Source organism: Hyperoodon ampullatus (assembly GCF_949752795.1).
Source record: "Hyperoodon ampullatus genome assembly, chromosome: 16".
Taxonomy (NCBI): Eukaryota; Metazoa; Chordata; class Mammalia; order Artiodactyla; family Ziphiidae; genus Hyperoodon; species Hyperoodon ampullatus.
The window spans coordinates 32976473-32996098 of NC_136929.1; the positions used below are offsets into that span (position 1 = coordinate 32976473).

At 36.0% G+C, this 19626-nt stretch overlaps 1 protein-coding gene across 5 annotated transcripts in view; it reads left to right on the top strand.

Moving 5' to 3' along the window:
- Window positions 1–19626, top strand: part of DACH1 (dachshund family transcription factor 1) — a gene marked incomplete at both ends in the record, with an annotated part of 419718 nt that overhangs the window by 274618 nt on the left and 125474 nt on the right. For 2 of the 5 annotated variants that reach the window (XM_079721821.1, XM_079721822.1), the window contains one exon: window positions 12309–12481. The exons of 2 other annotated variants lie outside the window; for them this stretch is intronic. In XM_079721821.1, coding sequence (XP_079577947.1) covers window positions 12309–12481 — 173 coding nt within the window. Of the gene's footprint in view, window positions 1–11697; window positions 11854–12308; window positions 12482–19626 lie in introns of all 5 variants that reach the window. One more of the 5 variants, XM_079721820.1, reaches the window with a different exon arrangement.

Sequence of the window (19626 nt, forward strand, 5' to 3'; positions counted from 1 at the left end):
CCTGTGTGCCACAACTACCAAAGCCCATGTGCCTAGAGCCCATGCTCTGAAACAAGGAAGCCACCGCAATGAGAAGACCATGTACCATCACAAGGAGTAGCCCCCGCTCTCCTCAACTAGAGAAAAGCCTGCGCGCAGCAGCGAAGACCCAATGCAGCCAAAAATAAATAAATTAATTAATTTTAAAAAATGAATAAAGATGTTTAAGTTTTACTTTATATTGACCTAAGAGTGTTGATATTGTAAGAGAGTCAATCCTCATTTCAAAACAGTTTCTAACTGTTTATCTTCTTCTAATTCACATTGTCATACCAATCTAAAAAGGCGTATCCATTTATTCCTGGGATAAAGATGAATGCTTTTATATTTAATTCCTGAATTGGAATTAAATTAGAAATAAATTTGTCCATATTACTACTCATCTTTCTAAGTATTTTTTTTTCATCGCCAGCAACTGAAAATTTTAGTGGCCATTTTGACCTTGAAAATCTCCTGCTGCGTCTGCCCATGAAAACCTGATGAAAAGTGCTTTGAATAGTATGTCTTCACTACATATAATAGAAGCTATGGAAAGAATGATTTGATTTTGTATAAACAGTAGCTTTCAACACGCCTGCCATCTGCATGTAATCTACCACTAGGATATAATATTATTTCTATGGCCCTTCAAATCTGCTGAGTTCTTTGTGATATGTAGTCCCTTGATTTAAAGCTGCATCTCTCCATAGTGTTCTTAAGGGGGACCTTGTAGTTACTGGATATTACAGTTATTTGTCATACTATAAGTTGGACTAATGGCACCTTTTCAAACTATGCTTAGTTGCGTCTGTTTTGTTTTTTGTCTCTATTTAGGCTATCTACCTAAGTCGTAGTTAGGATTGTTAAATCTTTAAATCCAATGATAATGTTCTACATTTATTCACTTAGTATTAATTGAGGACCCAACATCTGTCAGGCATTCATGTTGACTATTTTATTTAAAAGAATATTATAGCTTACCAGTAAGTGGGGAGAGTTGAAATTATAAAAATGCATTGATACCCATTAGTGTTAAGAACTTACTGTAGGAGTCATATACCAAATTTTGCTTATTCCTGCTCAGCTTCCTAGGCTTTATTTTTTTATTTCATTTTATTTATTTTATTTATTTATTTTTTGTGGTATGTGGGCCTCTCACTGTTGTGGCCTCTCCCGCTGCAGAGCACAGGCTCCAGACGCGCAGGCCCAGCGACCATGGCTCACAGGCCCAGCCGGTCCGTGGCATGTGGGATCCTCCTGGACCGGGGCACAAAGTCGTGTCCCCTGCATCGGCAGGTGGACTCTCAACATCTGTGCCACCAGGGAAGTCCCCTAGGCTTTATTTTTAAGTCATCCAGCTTGGCTTCTTTGGGTCTTATTCTGTGGCTTTCAGTAGAAATACACTTTTAGTAGAAATACCTTTATACTTTCTATACCCTCTTCAAGCACCATGGCTTAATCTCCCACTTACAAATCAAAGACATCCAAATCTTCCTCACTGGGCATCTGCTTTCCTTCCAAATTTCAATGCCATATTTCCAATGCTTGTTGTCAATCTCATTTGAGTGCTTCTGAAATATCTTATATTCAACAAGTCCAGAATCAAATGGATTTTTATTCATAATGAAACCTGATCTTCCTCATAAAGGTGATTAAAAGCTGGTATTGTGAGTTCAGAATTCCAAGATCTAAATCCCAGGACAAGTTTAATCAACTTTAATAATACTAATGTGGATGTACCTCAGAGGTTCTAAAGATTCATTGTGATAGTGCATATAAAAGCTGAACATAATGAGTGACACATTGAAAGCAGATGATACATGTTAGATATCATCATTGTCATCATCATCATCACCATCTTCATTGCATCATTAATAATATCACCGTATCCCCAGCTGTTAACTAGATACTGAAGTTATCTCTCACATTTTACTCATTTCATCTCCATTTGTATCCAAATGATTACCACATTCTAAGAAGTTTATTTCTAAAATGTTAGACATATTTCCTATTCTTCATCTTCTCTATCTTTTATTCCAGTCAAGGGATAAGATTATGTGCATATATGCTATATCTGTCTATCGCTCTCTTCTGTTATAAGCTGGTCAAGGACAAAGGCTATAGTTTATCATTTTTGAATGCCACACTGAAGTTTACCACACGTGAATGTAAGAATTGGTCTGGGTTTGCAACTCTCGACTCCAAAACTGACAGAGTTAGTCCTACTTTGTTAAATGCTGAGGACACAGTGACAAGTAAAAGAGGTATGAGCCTGATCATTTGGTGCTTACATTAAGAAAAGAAATGTTGGGTCTTTTACTTAATAACAATGGGAAACAGTTGAAGTCCTCTAAGCAGGGGGGTGACAATGTAAGATTTGTACTTAAGGGCTTCCCTGCTGGCGCAGTGGTTGAGAGTCCACCTGCCGATGCAGGGGACGCGGGTTTGTGCCCCGGTCCGGGAAGATCCCACGTGCCGCGGAGCGGCTGGGCCCGTGAGCCATGGCCGCTGAGCCTGCGCGTCTGGAGCCTGTGCTCCGCAACGGGAGAGGCCACAATAGTGAGAGGCCTGCGTACCGAAAAAAAAAAAAAAAAAAAAAAAGATTTGTACTTAAAAGTAATGATGGTCCTTGAATATGATTACAACAGCAGAGATAGAGAAACAAAGTAGAGCTAAATCACATTAATGAAATCTACAGGAATTGGACATCTGTGGCACACAGTGAAAGACGAGGAGATAAAGATGATTCCTAGGTTTGTGGATTATACAACTATCTGGTGATGTCATTCTTTGAGGCTAACCAGGTTTGGGGAGAAGATAATTTAACACTTAGATCCATGCATATGAGGAATATCAAAAGAATTCCATGAGCCTGCTATCCTACCTATAAGAGTTTTATGCTTTTTAGAAAATTAAATAGCAATTTTGGCTCAAGTGAGAAGATTTTTCAATTTCAACATAAATAATTTGAAATTGAAAATATTATATGAAACACTGGAAGCTAAAACTGATTTCAACTGACCATGAGCAACACTTACACATGAACATAAAATTGCTAATATTGTATACCATGGCTTTGAGTACTCTAGTAACAGTATAGAAAGTATATTAACTTGAAATTTTATTTGATGTAATTGTAACTCTATTGGGAAATTACAATATCTTTAGAGTGGAGAATTTCTAGTTCATTTGTTTGCCTAATGGAAAAATAATTTGATGAGTTAAAATGGGAAGAGGTAGAAATTCATTGACATTGGCTATGAGAAAGGTTAAAAGATGCAGTTAAATTAACATGGATACACTATACCAAACTGCTTTATTCTGAAGAATTTTATGTATTTATTTTAGATTGGAAAGCTTAAATATGTTCCTAGTATTGTTATTTCTACACTGTCCGTAATAGCATTATACTTTAGCTGTAGAAATTAATCTATCTGTTGCAATATCTTAATTTCCACTGAATAGAAACATTTGACTCTTGCCTAGAGTCGTCCAAATCAACAAGACACCCAAATATTTAGTCAATACAATTAATGTAGCTACTATTTCTTTCCTACACTGAGTTCTATGTAACTATTTACCAGTCTGAGTCTGCATTTGTTTGTTTTGTTTGGGAGATCTATTTCACCTCGTTAACACTTAAAACATAGTGCTAATGAGTCCAAAGAAAACAACAGCATCAAAAAGCAAAGTATTTCTGATATAATTATCTTTGTCTTCTCCACATTAAGTATTTAACCTTTTATCTTTATAGTAATAGCCTTCTTTCTTTTATTTTAAGTTGCATCGAAACTTTCTGGAATTTGGTATGAAATAAGGGAAGATATATAAAGTACTGTATTCTTTATATAATAATTTATTCTAATAACTTTCATGAGTTCAGAATTAAGGTTATTTAAATGGAAACTGCTGTCTATTTTTAGTTTCCTAATGCTGTTCCAGTATTCCTTGATTCCTCAAAGATTCTCAGTGTAATTGTTTTTTAATAATATCTGCTTGTTCTTCAGGTATCCATTTATGTATCCCATCTGACATTAATGACTTGAACTTCAGCTCTGATTTTACAATTTGCTTCTTATTCTTGCAAGTTAGTCATTAGCCATGGTAAATAATATTCAAGCAAAATTTTAAAAATAAACTGTTCTGATTTCCAGTATTTTGTGTGCTACTTTGTGCAACAACTTAACTTATGCTACTTTCAACAATGCTGTGGAGTATGTAAAGGCAATAGAAGTATCTCAACTTGATGAAATTTAGCTAATATCATAGTTCTGCTGAGTCCAAGGACACTGATAGCACAAGTATTATATTATCACCATTACATATAAAATAAAATGTTTCAAAACAATTCTGCATTCAAAAGAAAACAACACAGGTAAAATAGAAACCTCCTTGTATGGCAAGAGTTTTAAATTTCTAGTTAACAAATACATAACATTCAGAGTTAGGTTTAGTTAATGACAGATAACTAAAGAAAATGCTTATTTCTGGGAAAGTAACATGTTTTCCTAAATGACTCATATTTATTGGCAGTGGGATAGTTAGAATTCATGACAATATTATTCTTTCTCTCTAAGAAAAAATAGCACTTCCAAATCAAACAGGATATGTGTGCAAATATAAATTTTCGACTCTGGAAATGGCCTGCTCTGTGGACATTATTGTGCAATACCAATTAGGAGGTGTTTGTGCTGTTTTCTTGGCTAAACCACTGTACTTAAAGTGGAACATTTTAAATTGTTCCTCAATTAATAGTACCCTTTACAGGTTGCTTCTTCCTCATTTTAAAATAAAGCAATTGGATAAAGTTGAACCAAAACACCGGAAGATTTCAGTGTTTCTACTTGCTAAAGTAGATCACTGAGCTCAGATCGTTATCCAGAAAAAGATTTAAAAGATTACAGTATAGTAATTCATTAAAGGACTGTTTCTCCTATTTATGCAAAATACTAGTATTACTGCTGACGTTTCGAATCTCATTTTTTATTAGGGTGAAGTTTATCCTCTAAAAGACAATAACTTGTTTATTCTCACCTACCGCTGAAGTAACAGCTGAACATCTGTAGCATCTGAGACTAGTATTTACTTTTCCTTAGCAGTCTTGATTCCATTGTTAAGATGGCATTGACATCCTTCTAAGTGGTCTCCAATGGTATGGAGTAAATGCCCGCTGTTGCCTTCATTTTCATTGTAAACGAATCTTGACAATGTCAGGTTCCCGTCACAGTCTATCAGTGTCACTCACTAAGCTGTGGTGTGACCGTTAGTCCCTTTGAGATTTGCCTCCTTTATCAGGGTCAGCCTGTGGGAAAATCGGAACAAATAGTTACATATCAACTAGGTATAAAAGATAATAACATTTAAATATACTTTTACTATTTTAATGCATGGTGGTTTAAAAGGCATTTCTTTTCTACAGATCACTTTAACTCTGTGTTTGATTACTTTACATGCACTCTGTCCAAAATTCATTAAAAAATATACAGTGGCCTTCTCTTTTGGAACCTATTACTTATTTGCTATATTTAGGATTCAGTAATAAATGTAATTATTCGGGCTAGGATTTTAATCAGTACCACTGATATACATACCCATAGTTTTTTTGTTTTTAATTAAAGAGAAACAGTAATAATATCCTTACCCAAAGCAGTTTTCATTTCCTTTCCTACATAAAAATTGTGTTCCAAAAAAATGATCTTCTTTCTTTTATTAATGATTATCTCCACATTTAATCATTCTTTATTTTTTTATTCATGTAATCTTTTTTCTTTGAACTTCTGTCTCAATTGATAAAGTTTCAGTTGCTTTGTGAAATAACATTTCGAATGTTGAACATTCATATTTCTTTTCCTTTCTTTCAGTTTTTTACAAGAATCAGTTACTAAAATTCTACTTATAGTATAGTCATATTTGTTGTTGATTCTACTGAATATGCTATGTAACAAGATATTAAATAGAAATTTTCCTGTGGTTCCACACAAGAACAAAAGGGACCAAGTACTCCTCAATTTAAAAAAAGTAAATACCAATCAGTACTTATTAATAGCAGCAGAACCAGAGTTGCTATCTTAACTATCACTCCAGACTCCACAGACATCCTCTTCCTCCATTTATAAGAGGGGAAGACCAACACAGGAGAGGAGATTCGGAGAAAACATTGTAGTGAAAAGACAGCACTTAATGCAGGGAGCTGTGGCTTAGTGATTCCTTTTTGAGAGTCCTTCCTCACCACCAAGTGCAGGGAGAGGAGTTTCAAGAGAATTACTCAAAGATTACAGATGCCTCCACCTCCTTTCATAGCTGGATGTCTGCTTTGGTGTGAACTGCTGATCTGCTTTCTGTACATGTTTGAGCAAGGGGAGAAAGAATTGAGGAGAGGTGACAGAATAGAGAGAGTGGACATCATCAGAACAAAAGGACCCACACCAGGAGAAGGGCCTTAGTTTCAAGAGACCATGGCATTTTGGGGAGCTTAAAAGAGCAGGAAGGTGCAGGAGATTTCCTTTGTCAGGGACTTGTGCAGTTAGGAGGTTCCCCTGGAAGACCCCCTTAAATGATCAGACATTACTTGGCAGGGAATACTTGGCATTTAGGCACCCGCCACCTGGGAGATGTCAATGGCCAATAGGCATAGCCATAGAAGTGACAGTGTGGGGAGGACTTGAGCAGGAACTGGTTGGATGGGAGACCTTCACCCTCCTACCCAAGAGAATACATGGATGAAAAGCTGTCCAATCCCCTCTGTCTTCCAGCTCCCTAGGCCCTAGAGCTGGCAAGTGTTGATGGGGATGAGAACACAGAGAGTGGTGTTAACTAGAATGGATTTTCTTATACTCAAAATCTGCTCAAGGTTATTAAGGGGCAGAAGAGGGAGCCTTAACAGAGCATATTTGAAGGCAGTAATTAGAGGAAAAATTAAACTAGTTTATATTTGTTATCCATCAGTTCTAAGTGTTTGACAATCTGGTTACCTTTAAGGTAGGGATGGCTTCAAAATTTAAGGGTTTCTCCCCAAAGTAGTCTATTTCTCTGTTTATAACCTGATCCATCATAAAATATGTATCATAAAATACCATAAAAATATAAAATGGAAGGATACAAAATATAGTCTGAGCTCAGAAAAAGACTAAGATACTCCACCAAGCTATTTACTTTTTCAGAACCTACGACTGTGTTTTTTTTTTTTTTTTTTTTTTTTTTTTTTTTTTTTTTTTTGTGGTATGCGGGCCTCTCACTGTTGTGGCCTCTCCCGTTGCGGAGCACAGGCTCCGGACGCGCAGGCTCAGCAGCCATGGCTCACGGGCCCAGCCGCTCCGCGGCATATGGGATCCTCCCAGACCGGGGCACGAACCCGCATCCCCTGCATCGGCAGGCGGACTCTCAACCACTGCGCCACCAGGGAGGCCCTACGACTGTGTTTTAAAGTTGGGGGTGCAGAGGGTATAAGCAGGGAATGTCCCATACCTATTTCTTATGAATCAGAATTTCAGTTACACTGAACCTTAAAATCACCTTGCTTGGCCCTGAGAAATACACTTTTTTTTTTTTTTTTTTTTGCGGTACGCGGGCCTCTCACTGTTGTGGCCTCTCCCGTTGCGGAGCACAGGCTCTGGATGCACAGGCTCAGCGGCCATGGCTCACGGGCCCAGCTGCTCTGTGGCATGTGGGATCTTTCCGGACTGGGACACGAACCCGTGTCCCCTGCATCGGCAGGCAGACTCTCAACCACTGCGCCACCAGGGAAGCCCGAGAAATACACATCTTTTACAGGAAAGGAAACCTAAACACACACAATCACTTTTTGTATATAAGTTCCATATATATGTATATGTAATTATAGATATATCCTTACTATCGGTATAATTAGGCAGAGTAAAACTGTTTCAGATTATATAAATGCATAATTAATAGCTTTTAGCTAGAGACAAAACCTGTAATCAGGTGTTAATTTCAATTTTTCCTCTTGTGTTCCTGTGCCCACTTACATCTGGTTGCTGTAAGGTGGTACATTTGTTAATTCTCACTCCACCAAAATCACACCGTTGCATGAGGAGCTGGCCTTCCTGATGCTTGTGGTTACACTATTTAACTTCATCATATACCAGCTGCCTGTGTGTTTTGTCGTCAGTCAGAGTGCAGATTTATTTCCACCTGTGTAAGCAGGTGTCTAGCCTGAGATTGTTCCCATGCTTCTCCACAATATGTGTTTAGGACTAGGTGTGGGAGATCCTCTCTCCCTTTAATCCTTCCCTCCAACACATTGAAATACGGATATAGAGTCTAGATAATCAAACAGCTGGATGCGCTGAATCTTTTCATGAGCTCATGACCAATTTCCTTGGTTCAAAACCATTTTATATATTTATCAATGTCTGAGTTTTTGCATACATGTCTCTACCCCCTATTATAGAATATGTTCTTTGAGGATACTAGGGCTAGGTCAAGTTTGTCTTTTTATTCCATTGTAAAGTCAAAGAAATGGTAGGATTCTACAAGAATGGAAGAGGAGAAAAGAATCAATTCTGTTTCTCTGTAACTCTCCTTACCAACTGTTATAACTTTTCTTATATGCAAAATATGCTGTCTCCTGTAAGTTTTCATGCAGTCATAATAATAAGCTTTAATCTTAAAGGTGTATATGTGTATGCATGTTTGTGTGTAGGCTCACACATAGATACTGGCTTATATCAAATATATTGGCTTAAACCAAAGCACTTGAAATTATACATTTAATAACTATGGGCATGTCTTGTTCTGAAGTGGCCTATTTTCAATTCTTATTTATTCATACTAATAGAGGAGAAGGATGTTATAAATTAAGCAAAAATCACTTACAGCTGACTTGGTTATATATTGTATATTTTTCATTAGACTTAGTTTCTTAGTTGTTTGCTCTATTTATTACCCAAATGAGCTAACATCATGAGAATTTAACAAATGATGATTGGCGGAGATGGCTAGGAGCATTTTATGTAGTGAGAAAATCCAATCTAGTGTTATAAACTTGCTATGGAAAATTCATATATGGATGATTGATATTTACCCTTACACAAGGGACTGATACCCTGTGATCCAAAAGAGATGTGGAAATAGGTAATATTTTGTATATAATCTCTTACTAGATTGATTTAATCAGAATTTTAACTTTATATTTTACACTTTGATAATGTGAAAAAATAGAATTATAAGTGCTTCTCTATTGATACAAGAGTGAAATTGAAGTATATTGGGAAAATGGCTTTTCCCATTTATTAACTGGTAATCTAGATGTAAATAAAAGAAATTGGCTCAATTGGACAGAGAAACAAAAGTAGATAATAGGTGTAAGCAGAACTCAAACTCAATCCAAAATAATGAATGTGAATATGTTTCCCTCCTCCATATATTAGTTAATATTAGTTAACCTCAAAAATGCAATCTACTATGAAAATGTAATCCTTGGATATTTTAAATGAAATATAAAGAGAAAATTATCTATTATTTATAAATTTCCAATGCAGTTCCCATATTCAATAACATTTATTCTAAAGTGTTCTTTCTATATCCAAATAGTTGGTGATTATGCTTTAACTCTTGTTTTAAATGATAACATAAAAAGTAAATATGGGGCTTCCCTGGTGGCGCAGTGGTTGAGAGTCCGCCTGCCGGTGCAGGGGACACGGGTTCGTGCCCCGGTCCGGGAAGATTCCACATGCCGCGGAGCGGCTGGGCCCGTGAGCCATGGCCGCTGAGCCTGCGCGTCCGGAGCCTGTGCTCCGCAACGGGAGAAGCCACAAGAGTGAGAGGCCTGCATACCGCAAAAAAAAAAAAAAAAAAAAAAAAAAAAAAGTAAATATTTAAAGAAGAATTTTGCATATACCTTGATAAAGACAATGTAAAGTGAAAATGTTTAAAACGTTTTGTCACTGAATGCTTCTTGACATAATATGTTAAAAAATTTATATACTTACAGCTTTTGCATGTTTGACTAGGACCTTGGTATAAAGTGTCAAAAAAGTCACGAGTAGAGAAATAAGCTGTATACATTTGTGAATATAGAAGTGAACTTTTATATCATAGTGTAGGAGCAAGCTGGAGAGATTGCTTTTATGTGAGTCATTTCTGTATGAAGCTATAAACTTTTTTTTTTTAGCCAAAAGCTGACCTGGTTTCTTGTAAAATAATAAAGATATCCATTTTAATTGATTCTCTTCATTGTTTAATAAAATTGCTTTGTCTGATTGCTGAAAAATTTGAATTGAGTTTTCATTACCCACTTCTGAACAATTTACTCTAAGATCCAGACAGTATTGAGCTAATGAGTTTGAATTTATATTGAACCTTAACTGTCTTTCTGAAGTAAATGGAAAAAAAATCATGGCAGCAACTAAGTATTCTTCATGAAAAACTATGTCTTAGAGATTTTACAATGAGGCTCTTAATAGAGCTAAAGCATTTAAATTGGAGTTTTACCTACTTTGCTGTTTCTAAGCATATTATATGAAAATATTGTTTCTTTTCCTTTTTTAATAAATGAAAACTCATAAGCTGACAGGGATATTAGAGAAACTTTCTTTCAAGTGGGTAGTTTGTATATTCAACAGATTCAATTAAACAATAAATTAATGGTAAAATAATTTAATCTGAGAACATGCCTAAATTGAAATGATATATAAAAACCTTCCAAGGAGTACCCTATTAAGGTGTTTCAAGATCTATTTAATCTGTGATGTGGCCATGATATTGAAATACACGCCATTAAAGGTACTGTTCTGACTTTGGCACCTGTATTGCCACAGTCATAAACTTAAGTTTCTCTGCAGCTGAAAACAAGAGATATATTTATTGATTCACACACATTTAATTTATTGCTTTGATATTATTATCTTTTGTAAATGATCTTTGTGTTCCCTGGACCATGTCTAACCAAGTTGGGCATTTAATGATTCTATGTTTAGGATTTTCTGTGGGATTAAATTAGGAACTTTAACTCTGAAGGGTGACTGGGATTCTATTATACAAGGATAACTTTGGGTTCTATAACTATCAGTGTGCTTCAGTTCCAAGAAGTAATTAATTCTAGAGGTATATAATAGAATCCATTTTATATTAAGTTGGTTAGTCAAACAGGAATAGACTCCACAAATAGGCTACCTGTTGTAAAAATGTTATTTTTCAGAAAATTTGAGACTGTATTTAAGAAATAGAAAAACAAAAAGAAAATATGATTTAGGGGAAATTTACTTACTTGAGCTTATTTCCCAAGAAATCACTTAGCCAATCTCCAAATGTGTTATATTTTTTTCACATCTTTATTGGAGTATAATTGCTTTACAATGGTGTGTTAGTTTCTGCTTTATAACAAAGTGAATCAGCTATACATATACATATGTCCCCATATCTCCTCCCTCTTGCATCTCCTTCCCACCCTCCCTATCCCACCCCTCTAGGTGGTCACAAAGCACCGAGCTGATCTCCCTGGGCTATGTGGCTGTTTCCCACTAGCTATCTATCTTACATTTGATAGTGTATATATGTCCATGCCGCTGTCTCACTTCGTCCCAGCTTCCCCTTCCCCCTCCCCGTATCCTCAAGTCCATTCTCTACGTCTGATATGCTTTTTAAAACTTCATTTCCAATTATTCATTAGAAGATTTGGAAAAATATTGTATCCAAATAATTGATATTCATTCCCCACAGGCAGCAGTGAAGGTTCTTGGGAAAAGGAAACACTGTACTCTTCCCCACCCCGGGGATCTCATGCTTCTGTTACCTGCCCCCGCATACCTAGAGCACTTAGCCTTCCAATCAGTCATCCTCTCCACCATCTTCAGCAGAGCCACCTTCTGCCAAATGGTACGATGGCATTTTTTAGCACTAAAAATGATAGTTGCAAAGAATAAAAAAATCTAATGATCGGATAGTAAAATATAGGACATAGTAGATAGGTACACTACATTTAGACAGCTAAACATGATAAAGAAAACCATAGTATTTTAAACAAGAATTAGACTGATCAGAAGAATAATGTAGCAAAGAACTAACTGTATTAAACACAAATGAAGAGTGGTGAGTGATAAAACATGGCACCAAACTGGTTAGCTTTAAGCCTAATTTCCCTGAGTGATAAGAGGGCACTGTTGCATGCAAAGGGGACAAATATTTTTCCTTTGACTCTCATTATTAGAACATTTTAAAATGCTTCAACTTTCAATGATTTATGTCCTTTGCCATTTTAATTAATGAGATATACCATGTTTCATTGTTTTACTTGAATAGAGAAATGATGATATATGTGTATTTTTTTACAGGACTGGAACTGCCTTTTATGATGATGCCCCACCCTCTAATTCCTGTCAGCCTACCTCCAGCATCTGTCACCATGGCAATGAGCCAGATGAACCATCTCAGCACCATTGCCAATATGGCGGCAGCAGCACAAGTTCAGAGCCCCCCATCCAGAGTTGAGACATCTGTTATTAAGGTAATTGTTTAATTACATGATTGATTTGCCTTAAGCCAAAATCATCTTAAGCCACCATCACTCTATCCATTTTTCTTACTCCACAAGTAGTTCTAACTCTAAAAAGCTAAGTATATTATGAGAAAAAAATGTCACTTATAGTAATTAGAACCAGGGGTACAGTATTTAGGCAGGCTAGGCTAACTTGAAGTTCTCTATTATATCTACTAAGGGAGAGATGAACATAGCATATTCAATGATATACTTCAAAGTGTATGTGCTTATATGTATGGTTGTGTTTGTGTTCGTGGGTATGTGTGTATGTGTGTGTGGTGTTATGAGCCATAAGGTGTGGAAAATAGTATCTGATTTATTTTCAGAAGACCAGAAGGGTTAAATTATGGTTCTGCCACTTAACTAGCTGTGTCACCTTGGCGTATAGCTAAATCTTTCTGATTATTTCTACACCTAAAAAAATGTGTAATACAGTGTGGGTGTAAAAACTAAATGAAATAATAAAATTGAATTTTTTTGTAAATTCAAAAATACACAGTAAGTGGAAGATAATATTATTGTTTTACAGGTATCACATATGTGTATATATACACACTTCTCTGGCTCTCTCTGTATATGTGTGTGTGTGGGGGTATGTGTATACTTTTAAATATATGTGTGTGTATACTTTTTCATTCATATTATTTTATAATGTATATTTAAATCAAAGTACTTTATTCATTTATTTATTATTGGAGTATAATTTCTTCACAATGCGGTGCTAGTTTCCACTGCACAACAAAGTGAACCAGCTACATGTATAAATATATGCCCTCCCTCTTGGACCTCCCTCTCACCCACCCCATCCCACCCATCTAGGTCATCACAGAGAACCAAGCTGAGCTCCTTGTGTTATACAGCAGGTTCCCACTAGCCATTCATTTTACATATGGTAGTGTATATATGTCAATCCCAGTTTCCCAATTCATCCCACCCTCTCCTTCCCCCTCTGTGTCCACCCATCCATCCTCTACGTCTGCATCTCTACTCCTGCCCTGCAAATAGGTTCATCCGTACCATTAGCATTGTCAGAATAGATTATTAATTTTTAAACTAAGTAAAAGATACCTCATGCTACATTATCCATATTTGACATAATTATTACCTTGTTTTTCTGAATATAATACATGTGAGTTTAGGGGAGTCTCTGGAGCATGTTTTACATAAAAGGCCTTGTTACAATTCTTATTCATTGCTGGTGGTAATGCAAAATGATATGGCTATTTTAGTAGACAGTTTGGTGGTTTCTAATGAAACTAAACATACTCTTGCCCTACAACCGTATGATTTTTATCAAAAGGAGTTGAAAATTTAGATCTATACAAAAATTTGCCCATGGGTATTTATAGCAGCTGTTTTCATAATTGCCAAAACTTGGAAGCAGCCAAGATGCCTTTCAGGCGGTGACTGGATAAAAAAAGTGTGTACCTCTGTGTGCGATTACTTTGTTGTCTGCCATTTGTGACAATGTGGATGGGCCTGGAGGGTATTATACTTAGTGAAATAAGTCAGACAGAAAAAGACAAATATTGTATGTTTTCACTTATATGTGAAATCTAAAAAATAAAACAAATGAACAAATAGAACAGAAACAGATTCACAGATACAGAGAACAAGCTAATGGTTACCAAAGGGAGAGGGTTGGGAGGGAGGGGCAAAATAGGTGAAAGGGATTAGAGGTACTGAACTACTAGGTATAAAATAAGTAGGTTACAAGAATGTAATGTACAGCACAGAAAATATAGTCAATATTTTGTCATAACTTGTATGGAGAGTAATCTATAAAAATATCGAATTACTATGTTGTACACCTGAAACTAATATTGTAAGTCAGCTATACTTCCAAAAACTGAATTAGCATTTGTTAAGTGAGTGAGCCATGGTTCAACAACAGACCACAAGAAAAAATGAAATAGAGAAGTTTATTACTAACAGGTCATGGAGGAAGTACTTGGCATGCCTCAAGGGACCAGACAGGGGGGTCAAGGCAGAGTGCAGACAGAGAGAACAAGGCAGGACCTGAGGCAAATGGCTTTATTAGGATCCATGGGTGGGGTATTTCAGGATTTCCAGGCTGGGGCTGGATTGGTCAATTCAAACCAAAAGAGTAGGGTTTTGGTAAGCCTCCCAGAGGTCCTTTCTAAGAAGACTGTTGATCACAAGGGCTTTTGGGGAAGTCATACCAGGGACTTACATTTGCTCATGACTCTGGCTGCTGTCTAGAGCATGCACTTGCATGAAGGGGGCTAGTGTCAGTTTAAGGTCCCTGTAGGACACGTGGTCAAACACAATGTATGCTGAAGCAGCAATACCACAGAATAGCTTAGCTGAATTCTCACCACCATACAATGGAATATTATTCAGAGCTAAAAAGAAATGAGCTATCAAGCCATGAAAAGGTATGGAGGAAACTCAAATGCCTACTGCTAAGTTAAAGAAGTTAGTTTGAAAAGGCTACACACTGTATTGTTTCAAGTGTAGGACACTTTGGAAAAGGCAAAACTATGGAGATCCTAAAAAGATCACTGGTTGCTAGTGGGTGGGAACAGAGGATGAACAGATGGAGAACAGGGGGTTTTTAGGGCAATGAAAATACTCTGTGTGGTATTATTGTGATGCATTCAAGTCATTATACATTTTGTAAAGACCCTGTCATTACTTATATAGAAAGTTGAATAATATGCAAATGGGAATTTTTCATATAATAATACTCTATAAACAAAGATGTGTACTTGCTCCTTAAATAATTTTCGGGAGTATTCCTACCAGAGGAAAATAACAAGAAATATCTCAGGAGGCCAAGATCAACTACCAAAATGTTCTTTCCTGAGAGAATGCCACTGAATGCTACATTGTCATCAGTGAGGGAACCGATTTGTTAATCAAGGTATCAATTCAATTTATGATCATTTTTGATAATAGTTATTACTGAGAACTCAACATTCTCATTGTCTCACTCATTCAAAGCAATGTTTAGTAAACTCACATGATACATATTAATTAAACTTAATTTAGGGGAAATTTTTATTTTCCCCAAAGAAAATGGTTGACTCTTAGGTCACGTTAAAGAGTATGGGGCCCAAGTGGGTAATTAGAATAGAGTCTACAAGTTTGTTTGCCTGAAAAGATTCTAAATATGAAGGCCAATTAAAAGTGAAATGTTAAATACCAAAGATTTACCCCCACTGGAAGAAATGATAAAACAAGAGAAAATAGGCTTTGAGGGATGGTCCATATGTGGGAATGTGCTATTTACCTTTTTGACAGTAATGACAAGAATTAAAATTAAAACACAACGCAAATGAGAATAGCAAAAAGAATTTGTAAGACAGAAGAAAAGCAAAATCATAGCTCTCAGAGTTACAAGCTTAAAAATTTTTTTTGTTATCTATTTCTATGAACTAAAGGAACTCCAATGATTTTCTTATAAACCTATTTATGAAAATGTACCTACCAGTTCAAGCAGTAGAGCAGGGTCTGCAAGCTGCTGAACTTGGGTAAAACCTACGCTGCTGTCAGTTTTTGCATGGACCATGAATTAAGAATGATTTTACATTTTTAACTGGTTGGAAAAAAAATCGAAAGAAGAATAATCTTTCATGACACATGAAAATTATATGGAATTCAAATTTGAGTGTCCGTAAATAAAGTTTTCTGGAAATTAGCCACACTCTAATTTACATAATGTCTATGGCTACTTTCAAATACAAAGGCATTGTTGAATAAAATATTTGCTAGCTGGCTCTTTACAGGAAAAAATTGCTAATCCTTGAGTTCTGATTAACTCAAACCCATGTGAATCTTAGGCTGTGGTTAATGGAAGCAGCACAGACTAAACTGTCAAACACCATAGAGCCATAGGATTTGGCTTTGAAAGGAAAAGAAATTAAAAGCATTGAGGAAAAGAAAATTATATAGGTGAGGACAGTACCACTATGACATTGTTATTTGCTTTAAATGCAAGCCTCCATGACAGAGTCTGCTAAAGTACCGAAATTAGATTTTCTCTGGTTGACTGTCTTGGACTACTGTAAATATTTTAGTAAGATAACTTTGAGGAGGGAGGAAAAGGACATATACTGTTTACACAATAATAATTCTACCTTAAATCCCAAATAGCTAAATGTCTAAGATTATATTAAATCATTAGACGTTCTGTATTAGTCTATTATGTATCAGTGAAACCCATATACTTTTACTGTTTAATATTCATAGAACATGAAGAGTCATAGGCTTGGATGTTAGGTGTTTTGTAATCCAGCTCCCTCCTTGGTGGAGAAAGCATTCCTGCATCTTCTCTACCCATTTTTATATATCTATTTTATAGAAGGCCTATTCTATTTTCAGCAAATTTAAGAGTGATGAAGGTATTAATTGATCAAATTAAAATTTTCCTCTCAATAGCTTCTAGTTTAATTTTATTTTCTTGGAAAAAATGTCTACTAATTCTTCTGCATTCTAACCATTTAAATATTTAAGTGCTCTGCTATAGTACCTGTGGAGTTTCTTTTTTCCAGACCAAAATTCTAATTTCTTCTGACAGTTTTTCATCAAGCCTCTTGGTTGACCTTCCTTTTCTTAAATAATCCCCCTCTTCACTACCCCTCTCCTGCATATTACTCTAGAAGTGAACCCACCAGTGAAGAGACCAGAACTAACATGAACCTCAGTTTGGACAATAGTTTATAAATTTAGTCATAGTTCATAACTATTTTTGCTAGTTGAATGTGTGACTCGGTAAATCTCATGCATTTTTTTTTTTTTTTTTTTTTTTTTTTTGTGGTACACGGGCCTCTCACTGTTGTGGCCTCTCCCGTTGCGGAGCACCGGCTCTGGACGCGCAGGCCCAGCGGCCATGGCTCACGGGCCCAGCCGCTCTGCGGCATGCGGGATCCTCCCGGACTGGGGCACGAGCCCGTGTCCCCTTCATCGGCAGGCGGACTCTCAACCACTCCGCCACCAGGGAAGCCCTCTCATGCATTTTTGACATGAAATTCTACTAAGCCAATTCTTTATCTTTTACTTGTATTAGGAATTTGCATTTATCCATATTAATTTTTTTTATTTTCCAGTCTATTGCTTTAGGCTCTTTAGATATTCTTGAGTGTTAATACTCCGAACTATCATATTAGCTATTTATACCATCTTTGTATCATTTCCAAATTGTAAAAGGATGTATTACTTGTATTACTTTAAATCACTGAAGAAAATAAACAGTATAAATCAAGAGATCAATTCCTCTTGTCATTAGAGATTTCCTAATAGGCTGAAATGTTCTACTAATTGATTCTCTTTGGGAATCATTCATCAAGTAACCCCAAATCCCCCTGAATGAATCAATATTTTTCTCACTTTTATTTAATAAATTCACAATGATATCATAAGGATTTAAAAAAAATGGTTCTTTCTGAAATAAAAAGAAAATTAAAAAGAAGAAAGGCAACATATTTTAGTGGTTTAAAAACATGGATTCTGGAGGAAGACTTCCTTGGTTTATATTCCAGCTCTGCCATCTCCTACTCTTATGACCTTGTAAAAGTCACTTAATATCCCTGTCTTTGTTTCCTTTTCCGTACAATGGGGATTATATCATTACTACCTCATCAGGTTGTCATAATGAGTAAATTAGTATTTATAAAATCATTAGAAGTCTTTCTACAGTGACATTATCTTCATATTATCACTGGTTTATTTTCCCCCCAAGTATTCACAATCATCTGTTTAAAAATAAGTTCTAGAATTTTATAAGGAATCTGTGTCAGGCTTTTGAAATATAGTTGCAATTATATAGTAAGACCTCTCTCTCTGTCTCTCTCACTCTCTTTTGCTTGTTCAACCCTTTTCACCTAACAAAAGTAGTGTATTTTGCTTTTGGTGGGTTTGCTAGTTCAGTAGTATACAAAGACTTTTAAATGCATTTTTTTTCCAGATTTCACTTTTCTTTAGTAATAATATGGAATTGTTTTTGAGAAATTTGGCAACATTCAAATTATTCTACATTACTGAATAATCTTTCCTCACATGCCATGTTACAGCATTTTTTCTGAGAACAGGGAATATGACTTAAATTTATTAATTTTCTCTGCCAATCTGCTGTTGTGTGTGTGTGTGTGTGAGAGAGAGAGAGAGAGAGAAACAGAGATTGTCTATGACATTCTCATTTAAAGAATTAAACATTGAAAAAAAATTTAAATACAATGTATACATTTTCCATTCTCTAATACTTTTTTTTTTTCAAAACAGGTCCCTAAAATACTATATCAGTAAATAGGACTTTACTTGCGTGAAGTTCAAAATGTTTAAACATTATAAAAACTAGAACCAGGGCTTCCCTGGTGGCGCAGTGGTTGAGAGTCTGCCTGCCGATGCAGGGGACACGGGTTCGTGCCCCGGTCCGGGAGGATCCCACATGCCGCGGAGCGGCTGGGCCCATGAGCCATGGCTGCTGAGCCTGCGCATCCGGAGCCTGTGCTCCGCAACGGGAGAGGCCACAACAGTGAGAGGCCCTCGTACCGCAAAAAAAAAAAAAAAAAAAAAAAAAAACTAGAACCAGAGTAACCGGATTCTTGAAGTAGATTAAAAAATCTTACAGCAATGTCATTTACCTCATGTTTGCTTTGGGGTACAGAATAGTTTATCTTGAGACAACCATAAATAACTCTAGATGTATGCATCACTTTTAAACTTTTTTTTTTTTGCAAAAAAACTATTTCGTCTAAATTATACTTGGATTTAGAGAAACAGTTAAGTCTTCTCTCTTAGTGTTAAGTTGGGTATTGATATTAAATATGAAAAGAGAATGCCAACAAGAAAAAGGAAGTATTAAAACACAACTACCACTAAGGATGCCATACATCAGTGTATTGAAATATAAGACGTATTTAGATCCATGGGTTTATAATAATACTAAATATCATATAATTATCCTTTGGAGAATTCTAGGGAATTGATTCTTTTAAAGGACAAATAAGGGTTTAAATAAAGGATAAAGAGGTGGAATCAAGCATTTTCCTGCCTTTCCCATACAGACTGTCCCTCAGGATAACACAATGATGCACGAGAGAAAGTTTCTGTTCATAGAAATCTTCTTGCAAATAAATGAGTATGGAATG